Source organism: Conger conger, chromosome 4 (assembly GCF_963514075.1).
Source record: "Conger conger chromosome 4, fConCon1.1, whole genome shotgun sequence".
NCBI classification, from domain to species: domain Eukaryota; kingdom Metazoa; phylum Chordata; class Actinopteri; order Anguilliformes; family Congridae; genus Conger; species Conger conger.
In genome coordinates, this window is record NC_083763.1 from 52,717,548 (window position 1) to 52,743,158 (window position 25,611).

At 42.4% G+C, this 25,611-nt stretch overlaps 2 protein-coding genes across 4 annotated transcripts in view; one reads left to right on the forward strand and one right to left on the reverse strand.

The window, feature by feature from the left end:
- Positions 1 to 10,298, forward strand: part of lama1 (laminin, alpha 1) — a 64,858-nt gene extending 54,560 nt beyond the window's left edge. Inside the window, exons 45-63 of the mRNA XM_061238737.1 lie at positions 206 to 349; positions 1,364 to 1,497; positions 1,808 to 1,955; positions 2,043 to 2,167; positions 2,520 to 2,670; positions 2,896 to 3,040; positions 3,614 to 3,755; positions 4,063 to 4,177; positions 4,544 to 4,711; positions 5,065 to 5,216; positions 5,531 to 5,716; positions 5,878 to 6,067; positions 6,693 to 6,799; positions 7,165 to 7,354; positions 7,709 to 7,867; positions 8,115 to 8,268; positions 8,692 to 8,825; positions 9,242 to 9,464; positions 9,917 to 10,298. Coding sequence (XP_061094721.1) covers positions 206 to 349; positions 1,364 to 1,497; positions 1,808 to 1,955; positions 2,043 to 2,167; positions 2,520 to 2,670; positions 2,896 to 3,040; positions 3,614 to 3,755; positions 4,063 to 4,177; positions 4,544 to 4,711; positions 5,065 to 5,216; positions 5,531 to 5,716; positions 5,878 to 6,067; positions 6,693 to 6,799; positions 7,165 to 7,354; positions 7,709 to 7,867; positions 8,115 to 8,268; positions 8,692 to 8,825; positions 9,242 to 9,464; positions 9,917 to 10,077 — 2,928 coding nt within the window. The 3' untranslated portion in view covers positions 10,078 to 10,298. The remainder of the gene's footprint in view (positions 1 to 205; positions 350 to 1,363; positions 1,498 to 1,807; positions 1,956 to 2,042; positions 2,168 to 2,519; positions 2,671 to 2,895; positions 3,041 to 3,613; positions 3,756 to 4,062; positions 4,178 to 4,543; positions 4,712 to 5,064; positions 5,217 to 5,530; positions 5,717 to 5,877; positions 6,068 to 6,692; positions 6,800 to 7,164; positions 7,355 to 7,708; positions 7,868 to 8,114; positions 8,269 to 8,691; positions 8,826 to 9,241; positions 9,465 to 9,916) is intronic.
- A 1,413-nt stretch (positions 10,299 to 11,711) lies between these two features.
- arhgap28 (Rho GTPase activating protein 28) overlaps positions 11,712 to 25,611 on the reverse strand; it is a 31,273-nt gene continuing 17,373 nt past the window's right edge. For all 3 annotated transcript variants that reach the window (XM_061239590.1, XM_061239591.1, XM_061239592.1), the window contains exons 2-15: positions 24,323 to 24,516; positions 23,535 to 23,773; positions 21,016 to 21,100; positions 20,263 to 20,399; positions 19,704 to 19,869; positions 19,510 to 19,601; positions 18,040 to 18,117; positions 16,988 to 17,147; positions 16,132 to 16,214; positions 15,480 to 15,677; positions 14,781 to 14,918; positions 13,779 to 13,906; positions 13,375 to 13,436; positions 11,712 to 13,225 (exon numbers count right to left, since the gene is read on the reverse strand). In XM_061239590.1, coding sequence (XP_061095574.1) covers positions 13,134 to 13,225; positions 13,375 to 13,436; positions 13,779 to 13,906; positions 14,781 to 14,918; positions 15,480 to 15,677; positions 16,132 to 16,214; positions 16,988 to 17,147; positions 18,040 to 18,117; positions 19,510 to 19,601; positions 19,704 to 19,869; positions 20,263 to 20,399; positions 21,016 to 21,100; positions 23,535 to 23,773; positions 24,323 to 24,516 — 1,852 coding nt within the window. In that variant the 3' untranslated portion in view covers positions 11,712 to 13,133. The remainder of the gene's footprint in view (positions 13,226 to 13,374; positions 13,437 to 13,778; positions 13,907 to 14,780; positions 14,919 to 15,479; positions 15,678 to 16,131; positions 16,215 to 16,987; positions 17,148 to 18,039; positions 18,118 to 19,509; positions 19,602 to 19,703; positions 19,870 to 20,262; positions 20,400 to 21,015; positions 21,101 to 23,534; positions 23,774 to 24,322; positions 24,517 to 25,611) is intronic.

Below are 25,611 nucleotides of genomic sequence, written 5' to 3' on the forward strand. Positions count from 1 at the left end.
GTTTTTCATTAGTGCCATGATAACCTCTGCAATCAGACCAGAACTAGTGTCAAAAAATGTCAACGGGGAAAAAGGAAAAAGATCCTCAAAATTTTCACACGTATAATATAATTTCTGACAGAAATCGAACAAGGGAACTGTCAAGCTGTCCAGTACATCCTCGTTCTTGTGATTAATTGTAAGACCTCTATCCTCTTGCTCGCAGATTAAAGTGGCGGTGTCGGCAGAGGGGGACTGTGTGAGAGTCTACCGGCCCGAGGTGACCTCCAGTAACTACAACACCCTGACGCTGACAGTGAAGACCACCGAGGCAGACAACCTCCTGTTCTATATGGGCAGCAGCTCCAGCGTAAGTTAGGGATCTTGGGAAGTCTGAACTTGTGTGGATTGAAACTCTGATATATTTCTTGTCTATATCAGAACTGAAATACGTACAGTGCTGTGAAAAAGTATTTGCCCCCCTTCCTGATTTCCTCTATTATCCCATATTTGCCACTACCAAAAATATTATTTCATTTATTCATGAAAAAAGTGAAACACCCATATCAACCTGCGAAAACGTAATTGCCACCTTATTAGGTTTTGTTTTTTCTAAAGTTTTGAAATCATTCAGTGTAATAATAATAGTGGAGATGAGGAAGGCGGCAAATATCTTTTCAGGACACTAGAGATGTCTGTGTCACTACTGTTGTGAAATGATGGTCAAAACTGATGTGTCAACAGTCATGTGGAATGATGTTCAGTAGTGTTTGCAAATGACTGTACCAAACCCGGAGCGCTGGGTTTGGGGCAACTGTTCTCAGATTGGGTGCTCAGGATTTTTGTGTGAAAGGATTGATTTGGTCTTAATCAATTCCATGCTCTTGAGCAGTGGTAGTCCTTTTTATTCTATGTGCCAATACAAATGGTAATAATAGCAACCCTGAATCAAGCTTTAAATTCCAGGGCCCCATGCACTCTCATTTGAAAAGAGGAAAACAACCACGGTCTATCAGAGACAGTAAATCAATGCATCGTGTAGGAGCGTACAGCTGAATAAAAGAAAAACGTGCTACAGCGATGGAAAAGTCTATCCGATATGCCCTTCTTTTTGAAATAAAAAAATGTATTGAAGATTAATTGGTTTCATTAATGTCAAGCAGCTAGGCCAAATATCACCATTCCCTGAATGCCCTTGAAATTCTTTACACAAGATTTGTAATTTAGATTACTTGTTTTCAATGGTTTATTGACGTTACAGATCCAATCGTAAAACAAAATCCATGAACGAATCCACGATTCGTTATCTGATGAATGTGAGTTATGTTTCAGTGCACGGTGATATAAAATGGATGGTTTTGTTGATATCCGGGGGTGGTTACAGGTGGATTTCATGGCACTGGAGATGCGTCGTGGGAAGGTAGCATTCCTGTGGGACGTGGGCTCCGGACACGCTAAACTGGAGTACCCCGATATCCAGATCAACAACAACAAGTGGCACCGTATCCATGCCACCAGGTAAGCATTGCTTCACGCAACAGCCATTACAGGTTATTATATTATCTTATCAGATTATATGAAAGTCATGTATGTGTCCTTTTATCCACAAATGAAATTACAATGTGCAATCGGTATGTATTGCACACGCTTTCTCAATATCCACAAATTATTTCGGTCTGTTAGCTCATATGAATTGTTACAGAATACTTACATTTAAGGTCATAGCTCCATTATTGAGTGTGCTACAGTCCCGTCCTATATGTGATGAATGGGGGATGTGCTTGCAGTTTTGAACGATAAGGTGCTGACCGTGAGTTCTGCGTCATAGGTTCGGAAAGCAAGGCTCGCTGACCGTGCAGGAGCTGAAATCAGATGAGAACCCAGTGGTGAAGACCACCTCGCCTGGATCTGCCACAGTGCTGGACGTGAACAAGTCCACGTTGATCTTTGTCGGCAGCCTGGGTGGCCAGATCAAGGTATGCTGTCAGGCATTCTGGTGTTCCCCATGGGCCTGTTCTCATATCACGTGAATTTCCTCACCCTCATTTTGTGTTATTTGGCAGAAATCTGCAGCTGTGAAGATGACACAGTTCAAGGGCTGCATGGGTGAAGTTTCCCTTAATGGAAAGGACATCGGTCTGTGGAACTACATAGAGAGAGAGGGGAAATGCGGAGGCTGTTTCATGAGGTACTTATACTGTACTTATACTCTACTTTATGTTTTATGAACAGACTAACAGACTTTTTTTTTCAAAATTATTTTTTCTTATTTTCTTACAGCAGACTGCAACTTGGGATGTAAATGAAATAATAATTTGAGCATTTATCTGTTTATGGCTCATGACTTTTTACAGCAAGCGAGACTATATTGGCCATAACTGATATGGTTTATAGATTAGCCAAGGCATGTGTTTTACAAAGTGAGGTGTAAATCAACTCAGCGGTTAGTAAGCAATGTCTTAATATCCTTTTATTTGGCACCGCTGCCTGTTTTATTCCAGCTAATTTGATGGGTTATTTCTGTGTGTGTGATCTGATAGTCCGCAGGCAGAAGAAACCTCGTTCCACTTTGACGGGAGCGGATACTCTGTGTTGGAGAAGCCCCTCCGCTCCACGGCCACCCACATCATCATTCTCTTCAAGACCTTCGCACCCAATGGCCTACTGCTGTACCTGGCCTCCAATGGCACGGTAAATATAGCCCCCTATACTATCCTTCAGTGTATTGACATGGTTAATTAATTATAGGGTGGTTTTAGGAGCTATGTTTTTCTTCCCCAAAGGAATATCTACTGTATTTTTTACTTCTCATTCAGCTTTATTATCACATCAGTCCTCTGTGTAATTCTCTTAGTTCCATATGACTGCTCCACCTTGTCATACCTTCCGTCACGCTGTTGAATGCATTTTTCACAGAGAGACTTCTTGTCCATTGAACTGGTGGAAGGGAAAGTGCGGCTTACCTTCGAGCTGGGATCAGGACCGCTCACCCTCACCACTACAAAAGCCTACAACACCGGCAGCTGGTATAAAATCGCTCTGCAGAGGAACAAGCGCAAAGGTTGGTCTCGGAGTAGTAGATTTGTACATTTCCTTTTTTTCCTCCTCTTGCTATTACTTATGGTTTGTAACAGTAATCCTCGAAAGCAGCATTGACAGGAATTTTATTTTATTTGAATGCCCCCTTAATGTTAAACATTTATTAATTGTATGTAATTTTTCAGTTGATATTTCAAATCTAGGTTTTAATGTCCGCATATGATACAACTGTGTTGAACTCAGACTGACTTTGAAATGTAAATCCAGCTTCTGTGGCCCAGTTATGGACTTTTTTGTGGCTTGTGTAAAAAACCTGATGTATGACTGAGTGGACAATTTCAATTTGCAATACCAGTACACCAATTTCAGGGCAGGTAAAAAGAGCTTTGCTCCAAATTAAAGTGGGCTTTTACTTTTTAATAGGCCTGTAATGGAATGGCAATAAACCAAGTGCATCGGCCCCAAAGTTGTACATTTGATTTAGAGCAACTATTGAAGGCCATACATGATTTACACTGTGGAGTAGCTAGATATGTGCTCTGTGGACCATGTATCTTATATAATGGTGTCTCTCTCTCTTTTCTTCTCCCTTCAGGTTACCTGTCAGTGATGGCCGCCTATGCCCCCACAGAGAGAGAGACTGTCGAGGGTGAATCTCCTGGAACAGCCTCTGACCTAAACCGTTCTGACCGGGACCCCATATACATCGGTGGACTCCCCAGCTCTAGACCAATCAGGTAAGAGGAATACCAGGGTTTGCAATGAGGGACCAGTCCTCACCTTTCACCAGTACCAACTGTCATCGTGGCTACCAGCGGTAAAATTTCCTAGTTTGAATAGAATACTTTTTTCTTCATCCAAATTTCACTGGACTGTCAGACATTTTTACACAGTGGCACAGTGCTACAAATAACTTGGCCTAGGGAAAACACCAATCAGACAGAAGATCATTATAAAAGGGCATGACCTCTAGAAGTCTAAACATTAGATGAAAAAAGTCATATAAAAACATTATATGAACTCTTAACCCCCTTGTCTTTGTAGGAGGCAGGTTGTTGCACGGTCCTATGTGGGCTGTATTAAAAACATGGAGATTGCACGCTCAAACATCGACCTGCTGAGAGATGCGTATGGGGTCAGGAAAGGCTGCGTTCTACAGGTGAGAGAGCACTCCCTACTTTATCACACATGTCTTCAACAACACTTTAAAGCATAACATACATAGTGCCTTCTAAGACTGTCTACTTTGTTGAGTTTTCTTTTATTTTGCATTCGCTAAGATTTACTCGGAATTGTTTGAGGCAATGGCTTTTTATGACCAGTGAGTGTTAGTGAACAGGATGCAGACATCATATTGAATTTAAACTAAATTTTTAAAAACAGCATTAAAAATGTTAATATTAAATAGCACATTTCTAAGTATGACCCATTTTGATTCCACTTTAAAAACATGTTTTCTATAGATATGACTGTCTTTGATTAAGCACGGCATGTTAGCTAAGCTGATAACCCTTGTGTACTCTAGCCAATCCGCAGTGTCACCATCTTGAAAGAGGGCTTCTTGGAGTTGCCTCCCCTGGCTTTGGGCCCTCAGAGCGAGCTCATGGCCACCTTCTCCACCCGCAATGACACGGGCATTATCCTGGCCGGCTTCAACAAGGCAGGAGGCCGTAAGCGGAGACAGACGCGACAGGTATACTCACACCCCACTGCTTGACCACAACCCCATGGCCCCTATTAGCGCTGGTGAAGACCTATCGATTATCAATGCATATGAATATTGAGTATCTCAAGACCTTAGCTTTAGAAGGTCCTAACTGACATTTTCATAGTTATCATAGATATGTTGTTTATAGGGCAATTTGATAGAATTTTGATATTGTACATTTAGAGTACTTTTTTGGTGGTGTTTTGATCTATGATGAACTGCCCTTTATTTCAGTTTTGCTGTGTTAGGATGTTAAAGCTTTGAAGCCCTATATCTCAAAACTACTCTGAATGCAGATAGAATCTTATCGTTGTATTCTCTGTGTGTTCGTCTCTTAGCCCTTCCTAGTGGTCATGCTGGTACATGGTCATTTGGAGGTGCACCTGAACGCAGCAGAGGGTGGGAATGTTCACAAGGTTGTAGTCAGATCTGAATCTGGTACATTCAATGATGAACATGATCACTCAATCATACTGCAGAGGAACAAGAGGTTTGTGAAAATGAGAGACTGGGATTGAGATGGTCCTGATTATAGTGTGGATTTCATTATAGCACTAAGAAGCCCTACTGTATGTTAATTGACAATTCATAAGTTGATTTTTACTTGTACGTGGTGTTAAGTAAGCAGTCAAGCTTGTTTTTAAAAGAATACTTCTTGCTGCCTAGAAATTACTTCTTCTTTTTTTTTACACTAGCATTTGCTCATTAATACATAGTGCTTATTTGCATGTATAACATTGTCATTTCATTATTGATATACCACATGTTAAACATATTTTGTGTGTATGTGTGTGTGTGGTGCAGAGTAATAACTGTGCTGGTGGATGAAGGCCATCAGGGCACGGTGAAGCTTGGCGCAGCATCAGAGAAGACCTCTCTGACTCTGTCCAGTCTCTTCATGGGAGGGGTACCACCAGGAGAGGGCGCCGGTCTGCTGAAGACCACCAAGTCATTCTACGGCTGCATCAAGGACATAGCTTTGAACGCGGAGTGAGTCACAACTTTCTGGGCCCTGCATTAGTTCCCTTTCTTTTTACTGTTTCTTCTCGATTTTGACACACACACCATTTTGTTTTTGGGATATTAGATATCTATACCTGCTCGGTTGTTGTGATACATCCAGATTCTAATCCATATAATTTGCTCACCAGACTGCTGGACTTGTCCAGTGCTCTGCGGTACCAGAATGTGGACATGGACAGCTGTCTGTTAGAGGAGAGGCCCAAGCGTATGGTTCTGCCGGATGACGGCGACCTGGAACCCGAGCCTACCCCTGGTCCTGTCCAACCACCGGCAGTGGCCTCTACGGCACAAAGCACCCTCCCACTGGTGCCTGCCACAGTAAGGACCATTTCACCTCCACCAACCCCACCTCTTAAGCCCTCTAACAAAACTGACCAGTGATATGAAGAATACCTTCCTGCAGCACACCCTAACCAAGAGATAAAATAAGACTTATTACTATTAATAATTTACAGCAGGTTAGAGTAGCCTAATCATACCAGAGTCAAGTGTTTCCTGTCTATTTTTCTTGGTTGCCATGACTCCAAATCTATACAACGCTTTTTAGAGATCCTGTTGTGCAGGTCCGTCTCTTGACCTCCAGATAACCTGGTGAATGAATGGCTGTTTTTTTTTAAACAAATCCATCACAGGAAGTGATATTGTAGTTATGGCAACATTGTATGTTCAAAACTGCATACTACCATACTACTTGTACAAAATTTCAGGTGGATTTTCATTTAAATGTAGTAAGAGTAGTATACTAAGTATGCAGTTTCGAACATGGCCATTGTGTTGGATGTCCTAGGTTCAGTGGATGTATGCGTTTCCCTTTTCTCAGAGATTATTTAGCTTTTTGATTAGGGCCATGAGATGGTAGATTAAAAATGGAAGCAGAAATTGGAATTATGGAAATTAAAAAGGATTATGAGTAAAAATTGTGCCCCCTCTCCTCCAAACACAGTGTGGAGCTGCAGACCAGACAGGAACCATCCCAGAAGCCCATCAGTTTGGCCTCTCTCGACACAGTCACATGATAATTAAAATCAGTCACCAGTCAGTCAGGAAAAGGTGAGTCCTGCCTGTTTGATCAGTAGCCAAGTGTATGGAGAATTTCTCTCTTAATATTTACTCAACATATTTACTCAGTGCAAGGCCCTTATATACTGTATACTTTAGTACCGTGGTTCCCAACCATGTTCCTGGAGATCTGCTGTCCTGTAGGTTTTCAATCCAACGGAATCACGTGTGCCAAATTAGCGTTAAAATGGAAACCTACAGGACATTAGACCTCCAGGTACAGGTTGTGAACCATTATTTGAGTGTTTCACTTTTAGCTAGTGCTCTGTTCTCTGAAGTGCCTGAATTAAAATGGTGGTTAAGAGCGTTTAAAATGGTGGTTAATGTGAAAGTAACCCACTTCCTGCTCCTGCCAGCTTCTCCATCCAGCTCTCAGTGCGTACCTTTGCACCCAGTGGCCTGCTCTTCTACATGGCCAATCCCAACCAGGTGGACTACGCCACTCTTCAGCTGCTGGGGGGCCGGCTCTTCTTCACCTGCGACCTGGGGAAGAGTTCTGCCACCGCCACGCTCCCCGACCCTATCAACGATGGCCAATGGCATAGCGTGAGGCATCCTTCCCAAGTGTCTAATAAGCGGATGCAGACCTAGGTCAAGCACTTAATAGTTTTGGGTTGAAATATGCTTTACAGAGATTGTCTGGTTGCACTGGAACCTATGAACTACTCTCAAAAAGTTCAGACCCTGTTTTATGGTCTTCTTGGTCGGCTCAATTGCACCAGGTGAGATCAATCAAGCAGGGAAAAGTATATGAATCCAAAACATTATGTATTTGACCAAGGTCTGATTGGATCCTTGCATTTAGACATTTAGGCATTCAGCATTGCATCCATTACCAGCTGCAGTTAGGTTATCACCTTGAGGTCCATTTGTAACACCGGCCCTCCCTCTTGGCTGCAGGTTAAGGCGGTCTTCGGGAAGAAAACGGTGACGGTTAGCGTGGATGGCCAGGAGTCTGCCCAAGCACACGCGAAGGGAAAGGCCAGCACCTTGGACGTGGAGGGCAAATTCTACCTGGGAGGATTGCCCCAGGAGTACACAGCCAAAAATATCGGAAACGTAAGAGTGATCCATGCCCCAACGCATCAGGGATTCGATCCCACCCCAAAGTAACCCTTTCAGTCACAAGAGTGCCAGATGGTACTCAAGCGCAACTACTGTAAAATCCCAGTGTTATATGGAACTCTTGACCTTAGAGCCTTTCAACCAATTAAAATGACTGCTATTGTTATGAGCCCCTATTAATCCCTACTAGGTTTGGGAAACACCGTGTAGTTAAAGTCCAGATTTGTTTTGGCCGACACAGGTGACGCACAGCCTGGCTGGGTGTGTGAGGAACGTGATGCTGAACAAAGTGTCGCTGGACACACAGAGACCTGTCTCAGCCCACCATACCTCGTCCTGCTTCACTGAGGCCCAAGACGGCACCTTCTTCAACGGGACCGGATATGCTGCATTCGGTCAGTCTCTTACCCACATGAGTTCAGTTTTCAACGTCTGAATCTGTGAAACTCTTCTTCTTTACTCTGTGATTATGATCAGAATATAGTTGATATTTATTTCAATGGTTCTACATGGTGTACAGTGCGTCTCACTTTTGTTTAATAAAACTCATTTTGAAACTCATGCCTTGTTTGATGAATTTTCCATGCTTCAATGTTTCTCAATGCTAATTGCTGAACCCCCAACTATAGGTAGCACTGGAAAATGCTTAACCAGGTTGTATTTGTTTCTTTTAAAAGAAAAGTGAATAATGATGTGTGTGTATAAATTAATGTGTGTGTGTGTGTGTGTGCACTGATGTCGCGATAGGTGTGCAGTGAGTAGTGCAGGAAGGTCAGAGGTCACATGAGAAATAATGCTGTTGTGTTCTTCTTCTCCAGTGAAAGAGGGGTACAAAGTTGGCTCAGACGTGGCAGTGGGGCTGGAGTTCCGCACCACAGAGCAGAATGGTGTTCTGCTCGGGATCAGCAGTGCAAAGGTGGATGCCATTGGGCTGGAGCTGGTCAATGGACAGGTCAGCAACAGGGTCAACCGTACCATCACATGGGCATTTGAGCATGAGTAGAAAATCATTTTAATCAGCATTATCGACAGAAACAAAACATATACACCATGCGTGTAACAGTGTAATTTGACAGAAAACATGAATGGTGAAGCAACAAACATTACTTGGTCGGATGATTTGCCCAGAGAGACAGAAAATAAGTCCTGTGTGGACATTTTGTGAGAAATGGAACTCAGAAATGAGGACCACAACAGAAATAATCATATGTAAGAAAATTCTTATTCATATAGCTTGTGAATGCTTATTTTGTGCATATGAGTGTGCTATGTAGTGCTTATGACAGAGCTTTTCTCGGACCGTTCACATAAAGTGTTAGCATGTCGTAAGCATGTAGTGAGTGAATGCGACTGTGCCCAAACCCGCAGGTGGTCTTCCACGTGAACAATGGAGCCGGGCGGATCTCTGCCACCTACACGGCCAGGGGAGCGGCGCCGGTGTGTGACGGCCGCTGGCACACCCTGCTGGCCAACAAGAACAAGTACGGCCTGAGCCTGTCAGTGGACGGGTCCATGGTCCACACAGACAACCCGCACTCCCAGTCCACCTCCGCGGACACCAACGACCCTGTCTACGTGGGAGGCTACCCGGGTACGCCCTTCTCCTGCTCCTTACACTTGGCGTGATATTCCAGAAATGTAGCACAATCATTGCCGCTCTGTCAGGCTTATAGTGAGGAGGTTCGCCTTGTCATGCACGCACACCCCGTAAATGCAGTCCTGAAATGATAGCCCGCATTTACAGTACTGTGCCTTTTGAAGTATTTAAGTACAGTGGTTGGAATCGGACAGCCTTTGCAGACAGGTGAAGGGAAAATAACGACGGTCTAAATCGTCATGTTTGGTTTCTTTTTGTCGGTCTTTGTATAAACTATCATTCCCTCACAAGATGTCTTGATATTTAGTTTCCTTTCCCGACTCCTTGCCTACACCAAAACATTGAAAGATGAAAACCCCTAAACCAGGCCTTTCCCCCCCCAGTGTACTGTAACATCTGTTTGTTTCGAGTGACCCGTGCCAACCTTCTCCCTTCTCCATCGACAGGCGAGGTGAAACAGAACTGCCTGACGGCCAGCACTCCGTTCCGAGGGTGCATGCGTAAATTCCGCCTCATTAAGGGTCACCAGAGCGACGCCCACGACTTCAGCACCGCTTTCCAGCTCCGAGGAGTCTTCCCACATTCCTGCCCTGGACGGACACATTAACATTTCCCAAACGCTCCCAAGCCTTTCCCTTTGTAATCTTTGTAAAGAAATTAAATGACTTTTTAAGAAAAGCAAGTATTTTTTAATTTGTAATTTTTTTTATGATTCTGGTGAATGTGATGTGTATGCATTTTGAGACTCATGCCTTGTTTGATAGAATTCATTTTATGCATTCATGTGGAATGTCTTAGAATATTTGTTAATAAAATCCAATTAAATTATGTGGGAATTGTGTGTTTCATGATTAATATACAGTGATTAATATGATTTAAAAAATCTTCACATATATCAAATTTGAATACATTTGAATATTGAAATAGGTCTTTGTAAAGACAAAGCAAGTCGACATTTTGGATTCAAACTGTCGTGGAAAAATCATCTTATTCCCATTTCAGCAGAGGGTGAAGAACCCAGTTCAACACAATCAGAGTATTGTAAGACTTTATTCGTACTTGCAAGCCAATAAAGAATGGGGTTATGTGCTTACCGACACTTTCCCCAAAATGCAAGAGGGACAGTCCCTCTTTATACCTGTTGCTTAGCTTAACACAACAGAATTTTAAGCTGTCTAAGCATTTACCAATCTTACAATGTCCAAGGTACAATGTGAGGATTTCTGAAGATGTTTACTAAGACAGGGTATGTGTGTCACATTGATTGCTCATCAGGGGGCTGGGTTGGTGTGGACACATTAAATACACAGAAGCCAGGCCTTGATGTCATACCTTATCTTTTCCGCTTTGTAAGGTGTATCTTTTCTCATAAACATGTTATTCCCCCACTTGAATATCTCTCTTCCTCAGTCAACATTACCTTTTTCTCAATGTATTTTGAAGCCCAAAATCCAACTTCCCCTTATCAACCGTCACATGCTGCAGTCTGAATGTTTCAGCACAGCAGTTGCGTACACTGTCTTAAATAATTAAGAACAGGATTAGAAAATTTCCCTCTACAAAACCCATCTTTTGTCTGGCTATTTGACATTACATATTCAGGTTTAGTACCTCAGTATATTTAGCCCTTATCAGAAGAAGCACTGGCCAGTGGGAGATTTGGAGGTTTGGAAAATAAGATCTCTCAAATGTAAAACCAGTCCTTGGAGAGGCACCAGGTCTTTCTGCAGCTCTGAAAAATCACAATCTAATCTGGCCATGAACAGGAAGTTCAATAAAGGAAATTCAGTTTCTTGTACAGTGTTAGACAACATGTCGGATGCACAGAGTATTTCCAGAGTATATCAAAGGTTTAAGAGAACTCTTGGCACATAAGCATAATAGCCATAATCAATTGAAGAACAATACAGCAGGAAGTAGTGTTTTGTGTTTTACAATTTAAGTGGGAAGGACCAGCAACTTGTCAGACCAGCTTTCTCAGTTGCTCTTCATTACAGCTGGCAAATACAAATATGTTGCATACTTCTGGCGCCCACTGTAACCATTTACTTCACTCGCAAATATTATTGTTTGTACCAAGGGGTGTTTGATATGTAAAAGGTAGTGATAAGTGGTCGATTACTTAAATACTGATTACTTCTACATAATAGAATTGAGAAGTGTTTAAAGGTAGCACAGCCTCTTTCCGGAAGGGAGTCATAATAATTTCTGGTGGGTTTTAAAGGAAACACAAAACAGACATTTTCTTCAGGTTCTGGATGGTTATGTATATTTGTCATTTCAGTATCAAAGGTTAGGTGGTGTAACAGCAAAGCTTGCATCATGCCAAATGAGATGACATGATAGCTGTAACAACTAATGCAAAGAAAAACACATTTTAAAGTATAAGGCAGGCATACAGCAATATTGACAAAATATACACAGTGTGACCTACAACATGGACGGCATTTTGGTGGCAGGCTTTTGAGGAAGGAACAGTCCATTTCCTGAGCCCTGTAGTCAGCAAATTGCTCTGTTAATTTAACAAATTAGAAATGCAGCAAACAGTAGCAGTTGCTAGACTTGGTGTGCATACCATAGATGAACATGAGCCAACACAGAAGCTGCTGCACACCAATGCCACAAGCCTCCTGCATATCACAATTTCAAACATTATTAAAGCTGTGATGAGGCACAGCCTTTCCACTCAAGGCTGCTTCTGGTGATGCGCGACAGCAGAGATATACTTCTCCGTCGATTATGGACACTCAGCTTATTGGTTTCATTCTGAAAACACAGTAAATCCCTGTCGGGCAGCCCTCTTTGTGGCAGCTGTGAAAACCGCACATTAATTCTGTCAGCCAGACGGGACTAAAATACATATCATCAAACTTTGAGGTTTACGGTTGGACATCTTCAAACCCTGTTTCAGCATACAGGTCTTAGAGCAACTATAGAGCAGTTCAATACACTGTGGGCGAACAATATCGTCTTGAGTGTTCCTCCTGGGATTGTGGTGGTATTACAGCGCCACTGTCTTTGCCAGTGATCTCAAGAGCACATGCAGACACTAAATGCACACAAGAGTGTCACTTCGGTAACAGTCAATGAAGCATGCTACTAATACAGAATGTACAGGCATTTGTAAAGCATATAATCATACAAAAGGTAGGTTAAATTAACGGTATAAATATTATGTAAATATGTACAGATTTTTACACTTTGGTTACACCTTGAGTAGTAGAAGCTAGGCAGGCGAGCTTGGAGAATGTGAACCCAGTTTGGGCGACGGCTGCCATTGGCAGAGAATTGCATTGCGCAGTCTTTGGCATTGACCAATCTGATGGCGGTACTGTGTTCAGTTGGCTTTCTCAGCATGAAGTTAATTATGAAAATACATCCTTTTCAAAGGAAATGCCCATAGTCTCCTTCTGTTTGTACTTTAGGATCTTAAAATAACTCATCCCAACACTGCAGTAAGTTCATTCTTCTTCACAAAGCAGCATCAAACTTGTTCACTGATTTTGCACAAAAAAAGGTCATAGTGTCTAAATCCACAACAACATGTGATCCTCCTGGAAGCATTTTGCAAACATGGCCAACGGGGGAAGACAGCTAGCAGTTTTGTTGAAGTTTAAAACCTCGGTCAGTTTTTTTTTTTTTTTCTCTCTCTCCCAGTGTGCTCTAGGTTATTCTTGGTTTGACGATCCATTCACAGGTTGGATTCGCGTGGTATAATTCCAAAAGATATGTCTCAGGATCCAGGCAGCGCTCCCCTATAACATAAAGAAGATATTCAGTCAATGACAAAGTGAATAAAAACGAAGTATATATGTTCAAGAACCAGTAACGGTAGCAGGGTTCTTACAGTTTATCTTGGAACGTTGAAATTTAAATGCATTTTAGCAAGAAGTTTATTGCATACCTATGTTTCCTCCGACCTCAAACATATATGGCCGCTGTCTTCTGCTGGTACTGCGAGAACCTCTGTCGAGGAATAATTCAGTTCAGAATAAGTCAGGCCTACAGACTTCAATCTTGCTCCAACTTTATTTCATGATCATGAAGAGAAGTACAAACATTTGTAGTTCTCTGAAACTTGAGTTTTCACCCATCTTAATACCTCGATAGACACAGATAAGTAGGAAAAAAAAACACACGCAGGACTCCTGCCATATATTATTCTGCTGGGGAAGGGAGCCTATGGGGGGACAGTCTTCCAAACAGAAAAGGGGTCACTGAGAGAGTTTTGGGTGATACACACAGTGATAGACAACAAACACATGACACACCATAGGAAGTATAACAGCACAAGCATCACAAACCTACCTCCTATCACTGTCGAAGTGAGCCATAATATGCTTCGCTTTGGTGTCACTGTCCAGCTGTATCGCCGTGGAGACTTTTGCGTGTAGGGGTGTGTGGACTCGAATGACCCCTTCACGAAGGTCAGTGACCTGGGGACGCAAGGCAACAGTCTGTCACAGCTAGTAGATGAAAGCTAATGAAAATTGAGTTATTTTCAATTAAATCGCGACATCTCCCACAACTAGCAATTTAACTCCATCAGATTTCATTTAAAAAACATATATTTGTATTTTTTAATGCAATGTTTCTCGACAACATTCATTAAACAATGTTGATCATGAATTAGGCAGAAGTGTCTATATTTGGGTACTCTCATATCAGTACACCACACACACAGCACCTCCACTAATTCCGCTTCTGCCTCCAGGTATCTACTAGACTCTCAGTGTGACATTCAATTTATTACCATTTTAATCACCACACTAATTAGGCTATGAATTACATTATTATTATTTTTAGTCCACAATATCAAAACATTGTTTATTTAACTGTGAAAATAAGAACAAAATTTTAAATGAAAATTAAGGCCTGCGAAAAGTATTGTTGAAAAATGTAAGCAATTGAGGACTAAATTAATTCCATTTTACCTTTGTTAACATTTATTCATATCTAGACAAAAGAATAGCTGGCAGCAGAATTATTTTTAATGGTTGAGGCATTAACAGCTTTCTCATTGTTACTTGAGTCTGACAAAGATTTGCATATGCTTAAGACAATGTTTAGTTGGGTTGTCCAAGAATTACACCAGGTTTCATTTTCTCCCCAAGGGAATATTTGGGAGGCAGACTGATTGATTTTAGAAAAGACTAGTTCAGCACCAAGCTCAGAAGCTTGTGTGTACATGCATTTCAAAACTGTTGATGTAATATATATACTTTTTCATATGCTGTCTTTGACATTTAAATATCAAACTGTTTAAATGATAGAATAATTGATTCAGTTTATGGACGGTGGAGTACGTACCTCGCTCTTCTCCGCTTTGTCGCGTTCGGCGTTCCACCTCCGCAGGAGTTTCCTCTTGGTCTTCTCCGAGGAGGGAGTCTTCTTGCTCATGGAGGCCTCGTTCATCTTCCTCACATTGGAGAGGAGAAAGCAGGGGACCTGCGGGGGGGAAATGCAGTGTTGGCTCAGTTTCATTTCTCATACCATTTCCTGTTTATTTTTGTCATTTACTGTTCTCATTTTGAACCTGATTTAACACATCAGTAAATATACAGTAGTCTTACATTAAGTTATGTTTGTCGTTGTTATGAAGCCAGTTACGACAAACATGGCGTAACTTGTAAAAGAAAATGTTGGGAGCAATTGCAATGCATTTGGTACACATTCAGTAGGCGAGAAGTTGGACAAGGTTTAACATTAGATTACAGTTATTTAGCTGATACCTTTATCCAAAGTGATTAACAATTGTTTAGACTAAGCAGGGGCCAACCACCCCTGGAGTAATGTGGGCTTAAGGGCTTTTCTCAAGGGCCCCAACAGCCGCACTGATCGTATTTGGCTAGACTGGGGCTAGAAGCACCAACCTTTCATGTCCCAGTCAAACATCTTATCCACTGGACTATATGCTGCCCAGATTGAATTTGTCCTGAGTGTGTGTATGCGTGGGGGGTGTTTCAGGGGAGAGGGACGATGGTAGGTCCACCTCCTCCTGGAGCTCACCGTCCACAGGAGGTCCTGTTGAGTGATGAGGAGGCGGACCAGGTGGGCTGTGCCCGCAGCTCCCTCCATGTCCTCCATCTTGGCACCCTTGCCGCGGGAGACGAAGAGGTTGGGCGCCACAATCATGGAGACGTTCCACAGGCTCATGCGGTTCTTGTCCTCGTTGGCCACCACCTTCCTGAGGAACTCCAGTAGAGCCTGAGGACCATGGAGGAGGTCAGCCCTTCCACACCCAATCATCAAATGTTGAATAAAGTCGGCACATGAACAATTTCTGGACAAACTGCTCTGTCCTTGACAAAGTACCTTGGCAAAATATCAAACTGAAAGGGCAGAATGTCTACATAACAGCCTCAGGGCTTCTTCTGGGTTTAAATTAAGGTGTGGAAAAAGAAGTGTAGAAGGATGCTTGACAGACCAGTTTTATTTCCCTGCTGCCTTTACAAAACTCTCATGCGATAGCAATGCAACGTATTTGTTTTGATAATGTTAGGCAAACACAAGGCCCCGCTGCCTACAATAGTGCTAACCTAGAAAGGCATTCTTCCAGAGAGCGTGGAGGAATGCAAGAAGAAGATTTATCCTTTCCGATGGCATGCTGCATTGCTAGAAGTGCGTGGGGCAGCACGCCACACGTTTCTCTGAATCTCACCTTCAGGGTGTCCCTACTGGGCTCTGGTAGCAGCAGGATGAGCAGGTGCAGGGCCTGGATCTGATGTCTGGACGAGGAAATATCTGAATATCACGGAAACACGAGGAGAGGCAATCAATAACTGGCCTAGCCCATTCCACGCACCTCCTCAAGAACTCAGCAGGCGTTACATTTTCTAAGAAACGAACAGATGACTACAAAAGAGAAAACAGCTTGGAAACACTCTAGATTCAGCCTGTGAGACCGGAATAACCATAATGTACAAGGATTTCTTTGTGCAGCATGAAGTACAGCAATTGTCTGGTAAACAACACAATCTTTACATGCACCACAAGATGGCAGCATTGCAAGGATAATTGCATCAACTTTGTAAAGAAACTGAGACGCTTGTAAATTTTACTAGTTTTCTGCAATATAAATGTAAATACATGCTATAAATGTGAATAAAAAGTTAAATTCTGTCAATTACAGGAACAACTTTCTGATTCATGCCAGTTCATTATTGGGAGAAATTGTAATTGATAAGCAATATTTTACTTGTTGTGAGCAAGATTTGTGTTTGTACTATATTTTTGGTAATGTGGGGAAACTGGATTTGAAGGAATTAAAATAGATGCATTTCCATAGAAAGTGGGATGAAAAAACGAATCCAACTACTCCACTAATGTGTGGTGTGTGTGCGCGTGTGTCTGTGTGATGTGCATGTACTGTATCTGCATGTGTGTGCGTGTGTGTGCGCGTGCCTGCGTGCGTAGGCTGAACAGGATGTGTCAGCTCTATATTTGGAGCGGTGTGGGGTGAACATTGCAATGTTTTCTGGCGGGAGATTTGGGTTTGGGTTCGGCGGCGTGCTCACTCTGCACAGCGGTGAAGGCCGGGAGGTGCTGCTGGGTCAGCAGGGGGCATGGAAGCTCCCGGATAAACATCTTCAGCAGGCCTGCCGCGTCGTTGTGCCGGACCTGTTCCCAGTCAAACTTACGCTCGTAGAACTTGGTGTCCAGCTCCTGGCGTAGGTGCTGCCGTCGGACAAACAAAAGAGAGGTGAGAACCTAAGCTTCCTCAAGCTCCACACTGAGGTTTATTCATTGTTAAAAGATTAAGAGATTATTTCCATTCAGCTACCTTACTGTACGTGTATCGCTGTGCCCCAGGCAAACCATTTCTATGTTTTTGCCCATTCATCAGCACTCTCAGTGATCTCATTACCCACTACAGCTTTCTATACAAGCACACCCTGAGGTGTGAGTTCACCAAGCAGGATTACAGAGCAAACTGGAGAAGTTCACAGAGTAAAACCTGGAACCCTTCCAAAACTTGAACATGGACTAAAGTAAAAAGAGCTGTTTCAGGTTTTGCTTGGTGAATTTATCCAGCTAACTCCATAATCCTGCCTTGTGATATACCCTGCAGGAACAGGGCAAACCCTGGTGCAGACTACAGGACCTGACTATCTCCTACTGTTCAGAAGAGCTACTAAGGCAACCACGATGCAAGTCAAGGCCCCTGCAGCAGAATTGTTTTAAATGAGGGAGGCGCCGACGGTCCATACAATATCATGTTAATCGGAGACTCAGACTCAACAGCGCTCCACTCAGTCATCCACACTCAATGCTAATATGACCAACTGCAAACAGCGGAACTGCTCAGCGTGCAGTCAGCATGTAGAACTAGTAAGAGTGATGAGAGATGGCAATAGACAGTGGCACCATTTGCAGTCTGTTGGGATATTCATATCTGTTTGAAACCAACAATGTCGAATTTAAAACTTAAAACGAGCAAATATTTGAGGAAAAAATATGATTCCTTGTCTCAGGACAAGACTAAAACACTTAAGATATACTTTCTTTTTTACAGTGAAATGCCAGTGTTTGCCAGGTGAGTTCGGTTAAGCAGGAGAGGCATTCTCACCTTGACTCTGGACACCGAGCCTGGCACTCTCAGAATGCCCTCTGCTTGCAGTCCTGTCTGCTCCAATTTAGACAACAGCTGCAATCACAGACGCATGCAGTCAACACAGACAAACTTCAATCTCATGCCAGATACGCTGCATTTTTATATTTCTTTAGCAACAGTTTCCTCATTGGACTGAAAAGCAAAACGGAAAATGTCTAAACAAAAAAGCATAATATGCGTATTGCACAGGAATGCATACAACTTTGCTCCTGGTTCTTGAAAACTGATTTAAAATCTTGTTTAATTTCACTCAAGTCAGCAGCTGTTTACAACTGAAAGAATTACATAAGCCAGAGGACATAATTACTTGTTGTAGTTGGAACTGCATTTGAAACACATTTTATGAAAAAATGCCATTGCAAAACAATTCAAGTCTGTCAAACTTTATAAAAGTGTCAACTAAATCAGCAATGTAGCTAAAATGCATTTAAAAAAAGATGCCATGGCATAATGCAACTGACAGAATCTCTTACTGATCCCAATAAATGCTCGTCAGCTTGGCGTAAATCACAATTGCTTAATTAATGTCAGTTGTTAATCCTTGTTTTGATGCACATATAAATGTGCAATAACACGGTTGTTCTCAGACGTCAACACCTTTTCCTCATCGGAGACATAACATATGGGATCTTGGCAATGCCAAGGGTACAGCCGGTTCCATTGAGAACGGCTTCTTTACCTCATCTCCTGGTCACAGGGTGGGCGTCAATATACAGTGTGTACAGCATTCTTTTCATGTCGTTTGTTTCTCAACGTCATACGTATATAGCACTGGACACATTAGGGCTGACAACACCATGAGGAAGTCTTCAAAGTAATGATCAGTTTGGACCCTATGGAATGTCTTACTGATACCGTAGAGTGTATCTGCTGCCCTTGGAGGGTCGGAGCATACCGATACAGACTGAAGTGACATAAACCAGTGCCTGGGAGCCCAAGCCTCCTCTACAAAGTCACAGCTGAGCAGTTTTGGTACTCCCACCAAAGTGGAGAAGAGGCCCAAAATAGCTTTTGGGATTGGGCTGTAAGGTTTGACCAGAGGTCCCATCTGGAAGATGGTAATGCAGTATGTCATTCAGACAGGATAAGGAAGGGAGTGAGATTGGGGGAGTGCCACTGACCAGGACTGGTCTACATAATTGATGAGGAAGACAAAGCCCAGACAATGTTAAGCAGCTGAGTCACAACTACAGGCAAGCTGCTCATGTGGTAACAAAAGTTAACCAAGCTACACATGTGGTAACAAAAAGGGAAAACCTGTTTCTGGGGTTTATATTTCCTCAGAACCATTTAACTTTGATAGACTACTATCTGACATGATCAACAGAGGAGTTCAACAAATTCAACTGAAAAGAACTGAAATACTGTAACGGACCACAAAGGCAGGCACAGTCTTCAGAGCTTCCTGAAATCGGGCAACTTTACCTTTCTGAATACGACAGGAACTTTGCACCCGGGGTAAATCTTCCGGTCGTTGTCCAGTAGCGTTGTGAGGGGCACTCCGAAGACACCAGTATCTGTACAGACGGGGCTGGCATGAGTGGAGTGTAAACAGCCATCGTAGAGGAAGTCAAGTCCAAGAGCAAGAGCACCCCAACCCTGCAAAGCGGATGACCCACCTCGGCCCTTGTTGCGTGCCAACCTGTTCCTCTTCAGCTCAATTCCCAAGGAGTAGTAAAACGTGCTGAGCTCGATCACTGAGAAGTAGGCGATCTTCTTCATGTCTTCCGATGACAGGTCCCGCACTCTCGTCAATCCCATTCTGGGCTGAGGCGGTTGAAATGTCTTCAAAACAAGAAATAAATACACTTCAGTATCACAGCAGTGTATAAAATAACCGAAATTATTTCCACTTGATTTTCACCTAATGTAATCATGATATCTCAAATAAAGCAGGAAAGAACGACTTTGAAATGAAACTAAAGCATGAGAGCAAAAGGAAGGACAGTAGCGCCACAGTTATGTATCCATAACAATTTAAGTATTCATCCAGAAAGATATATCTTGCAAATCTTACATATACAAAAACATACTGCAACTAAGATTAGTTTTACCTGGGATTTGTTTTAGGCCAGGACAGATGCCAAAATGTGGACCAACTGCTTTAAAATCAGCCATGGCAGCTCTTTTTACTGTCAGGTGGTGGATGATAAGAAGGAAGTGTGGGAGTTAACTCACTGGCAGGTCATCTCTCCTGATCCTCTGAGAGTCTTGGCAGGCTCTGCCTTTCCGGTGCAAGGTGACTCCCTCCGAATAGGGCACATCAAACGACAGGGTCTCTCGTAACGGGCTACAGTCAGGTTTTCGGCTCTCCCCTGTGGCAAAGGATTGACATCAGGAACACGTGGAACCATACTGACCACCAACACACTCGCCACCCACCAACACACAGTCAAATCAAACTCAAAAGCTGGGGAAGGGGCTTCATGAGCTCACATCTTATTATTATGGTCTGCAGGTATCTAGAATATACATTCATCCCATTACATTAAGTAAATCTGAATTGGCACTGTAATACAATCCCCAATAAGTGTTTCACCGCCATCTTGGACACACTGCAAAAGCACTGTGGGAGCTTGGTGCAAGGGAAACAGAAATCACTTTCAAGATATCATTTCAAAGGCTGCACTATACACTAAATTGTTGATGGGCAATTAACTATTAGTAATTAGGGAGTAATTATGAGAGCAGTTAGGTAATAATCCTTCTAACATTCAGGAATAAAGGTTTATACACATCATGCTCTGGACATATCCAATACTATAAGAGATGGTAAATCACATTTTTCAAAATGGCTAAATATGGTGAATTGTTTTGAGAACAGCACAGGCACAAGCGATCACAAAGAAACTTCCAAGGGAAATTGCTTTTCTGTTAACTTAAGTGCTGTATGCTGTTCCCTCTCAAGGAGACGGGAGCTGTGATATGTACCTTCAACTGGCTTCCACAGGGGCAGCTTAGGACGGATTTGAGCTTTCGGGGAGATGGGAACGACTTGTTCCTGGGTAAAACCAGGCTGCAATGGAAGAAAACATGATGGATTAATACCTGTAAAAGTCAAATTCCAAATTTAAGAGCATCACAGGAACTTTTTATTACCATATGCAGTGTTAGGTTTTTTTTTTTTTTACACTCTGAACCTGTCACATTTTAATGAGCAAGGTCTTAAACATCTCAATATAAGAAGAGCTTTTCTTATTATTTAAGGTCACTGTTAGTAGCACTATACAACATATGCCAGTACCAATGTTGCTGTTATTGGGCATTGCGGTGTAAAAGATCAATGAAGAAGTAACTGACATTCTATTATGAACTATTATTCTATGTTATTCTACTATAATCTAAAACCTATTCCATTCTATTATAATGTAAAATCTTTTGGATGTAGTGTATATGATTTATGTACAGCAAACGATTATTTGAAAATCAGCTTTACAAAATAAACTTGAACCTATTGCGTACACACTACTATAAACTAAATGGATACACTACAGTATTACCCCCAACACCATTATAATTATAGTCCCAACATGCCATCAATATTGTACTCTCCATCAATATTGTACTCTGCTGTCATACATTCTCACTTTGCCTGAGTGTGATAGTATACCATTCACATTGTGCATGTGTGGTCAATTGTCCTGACCAGAACGGCATAATAATCTATTTTCAAGTAGTGCCTTTCATTTGATTTAATTGAGCGTTTTTGTTTCACAGTGACAAGCTGTAATGTTGAATGTGACTGAACAGACTGCAGATCCGCCAGTAGTTGCTTGCCAAGCACTCTCCTTGATTACCCTGACTCTAGAGCTGCAGCCCACATATACAAGTGTGGAGAAGTCCTCTTTGTGTCAGAGGGCTCAGCTGTCAGCTCTGCTGAAGATGACTCACCACACGGTCAGCATTCTGACTCACCGCCGGGGGGAAAAGATTTCAACCGCACTGACAGTCAACTACAGCACAGACGCAACCCTTACAGTATATGCTGGCCCCTATATTTACCAAGACTTCACAGCATCACAAGAGCAAGGAATGTCCAAAATATTGCTGTGCCAGCCATTGTAAGTGCACGTTCCTAATTCACCGGGTTCCTCTCACTTGACAGTAAATAAAAACAATGAATGTATTTACATTAACCGTACCAAACCACCTCTCAGTTCCTCTCCATAAAACGATTCCAGATCTGCACAGCAGTACAGTAGGTAAATGCCTTTGTTATCAAGGGTACCAGGAACTTCCTTTTTTTCTCTCTTGAACATGTTAAGCTAAACTAGCCAACCACCTTTTTAAATAGGGGAGGGAGGGGGAGGGGGCAGCTGGTGCAACAGCTGAGCATACTCCAGCCAAGAGATATGGGTCATCATATTTTCAGTTTTAGGAACCTCTGGCTGTTCAGGCTGACTGCAAAATTAGAGGGAAAGGCACTACTCAGGGACTTCCAGAGAATTCCCTGCCCCTTTGTGAAACGAGAGTACAGAATGCCCCAGTTTTATTTAATTCACTCAAAGCCTGAGGTTAAATGAGGTCAAAGTGAAAAAGGAGAACTCACACCTCAGTTCTACGGAAAATGAAGGCGACAAACCGGTAATCTCTACTGCTTATGGCATAGCTCTTTTAGTTCTGAGTCAGTAACAGAGAAAAGCTTATAAGGTCCAAAGATTACTGGTGCACATGGAGCTCCAATGCACACCAGCAAATCTTAGCACAACTCGGAACAGTTTGAGGCTTTCAGAAGGGCCATCCTTGTTTCTGGAGAAACAGTGCATAAACAAGTCTACTGGGAGCACACTGGCATTCCGGTTCGAAGACAATGGTACTTGTACTGGCACGCATGCCCAATGTTGTATGTAAAAATTAAATCACACAGAGTAAAGACATAATAGGATAATTGTAAGATATCTTGTTACAGTGAATGGCCTGAAATACTTTCACTGCATTATCACAAGAGAAAGCTGAATGGCAAAAATGTACAATACAACAATCAACCAGTGTACAGCTTAACAACGATAACACTCAAGACGTTTAGCATAAACTGCACTAAGGATCCACATATTGTAGGAACTACTGATCAAAGGTATTTTTTTATCCATTATAGCATACTGACTGGTTATATTCATGCCATATGTGCTTTCATTGTTAAAACTATGATATTTGAGTTGTGTTTGTACGAGGGGAACAGTAATTCATTGGTTTTGTTACACAACAGCCAGAAATAAGTGACCAGAAACAGCAGTGATATGCTGATGCGAAAAGCAAAGTAGTGAAGCGTTACATTATATATAGTCTTGTTATCATACAAATATTTAATCATTTAAAAGTTATATGCTTAGTAGGTTCTGTAACTGCTAATATTTCATGGCTTCATGACACAAAACAGTTAGAGTAAAGTTGACAATGATGAGAAACCCGACGCCATCTGGCACCCTTTGCCACAGAGTGTCCTCACTCACCGAAGTGTCGGGGGTGGAGAAGACGTCACGGACGTGTCTGATTGGCTGCTTGTTCCTCTTGCGCAGGGTCTGAGTGTAGGCGTCCAGGCGCTTCCTGACCAGAGCTGCCTGCTTCTTGGTGAGGGTTGAGAAGAGGGCCTCGGCGGGGTCGTCCCCCGGCCCCCCGGGCCCCCCCGGCCCCCCGGACACAAGGGTGGAGAGCCCCGCGTCCTGGAGCCAAGCCTCCTCAAGCTCTGCCTCTGAAAGGAACCCACAGGAGCCCACCAATGGAGTAATTGACCTCAACCAAACTCATAACAGCAAGAAGATGCTGGTGATCGTAGTACTTATGTACAAGAAGAAAGGAACACCGCACACTTAAGCTCCGTAATTTTATTCCCGACAGTTTGACTTTGATGAAGACCAATGAAGACTTGAAGCCAAAACATTGGTAATAAAATAACAGTGTGAGTGGTGTTCATTTCTTCTGTTTGCAGGAAGTCCACACCTCACACCTTTCAGGCTAAAAATGTACAAGATGGCCACCAGAGGCCTTTGATTGTACCATATATGCCACATTAAAGCCCTGCCCGTTAACCCATTATGGGCAGATGGGACCTGCACATTAACAGAAGGATGCAAAGCTAGAACTGTATTTGATCATATGGCCATTTATCAAGACACATGACCTTGAAATTGTGAATTTGGAATTCCTAAGCCTTTCTATGGGTTTTCAGTAGGGTGCTTTAGTTCATAATGGGTTAAAGCCTCTTTCCCCTCCTGACTCGGTGTGGAGGGTTGCTACATACCATCGCTGCTGCTTCTCTCCTGCGGTTCCTCGGGCACAGCGGGCCCATCCTCTTCAATGCTCTTCATCTCGCTCCAGTAGTCCTCCATGGAGCTGCGGTCTGAGGAGTCTCGGGCCTCCCATGAGCATCCTGTCTGGGGCGGGCAAGGCACCTCTGGAGAGGACATCCTTCTTGACCCCTGGTACCGAACCTTCCTGTGGACAGCAGCACAAAAGATTTGGCCGCTCAAATTCTTGCTTGCAACAGGAAGGTTAAAGTGGTTACCCAGCAGTTTTCTTTTGGGAGGAAATATGTAGAAGCAACAGAAGCATTCAAACCAGACACAGTTCATGTCAGGGATATTCTCAATTCTGGGCCACCAGGACAGGAGTACTGCTGGGTTTCTTTTCTACCCAGTAGAAAGTTGATTCATTAATGACAATAACAATATTTGACATTTAATGGGACATTGCTATTTATGCTAAATGCTTTACAAAAAGTTGCTCAGATACACAGCCTCACCCAATTAAACATAATGACAAACAATTATCATTTAGATCCTTTAGTGCTGAATTTGGAAATGTAGGTTAAGTGAGTTCACCATGAACAAAATACAGCCACATGTGTAAGAACATGCAGGTATGCGTACAAATTCTTCTATGCATGGTATAAATTTGCTCCTTCTGCAACATTCCAATAGCTCAGCCAAATTCATTGTGGACTGGGCAGCTGGGGTCTTCTCATTCTTTTGAAGGTTGACTTTATATATATATATATATATATATATATTCCTGCTTCTGACAGAAAGCAGTGTATTTTCTTACAATTCTATAAATGGATAACCAAGTAGGAGACATCATTAAGAAGATGCTGTAGAATTATCCAACACACTTGTGAGCAGGTTGCCACTCCCCAAGGAATCTTATGCCACATATGCAATCCTACACCTAATTAAAGTGTCATAGTATAAATCTGTGAGACAATAATATTAGATAGTTTTCTGTTTTTAAACTGTAAGTGGACTTAATCCAGTAGCTCTCAATGAAACACGACACTCTAAAAACCAAAAAATATGACAACACGTATTTTAATACTTCTAAATACTTCTAAAGAAGACAACCATTAACGTGAGACAGTTTGTCTAATTTCAAGATTTGTCAATTTCAATTGACAAGAAAAAATAAACTTAAAACAAACTCATATTTTCTAATATAAGATCAAGTATTATTATAAAACTAAAACACATGCTAAGATACACTAAAAAGAGTAATACCACCACCAGCTAGAAACACTACATCTAAACAGGTACA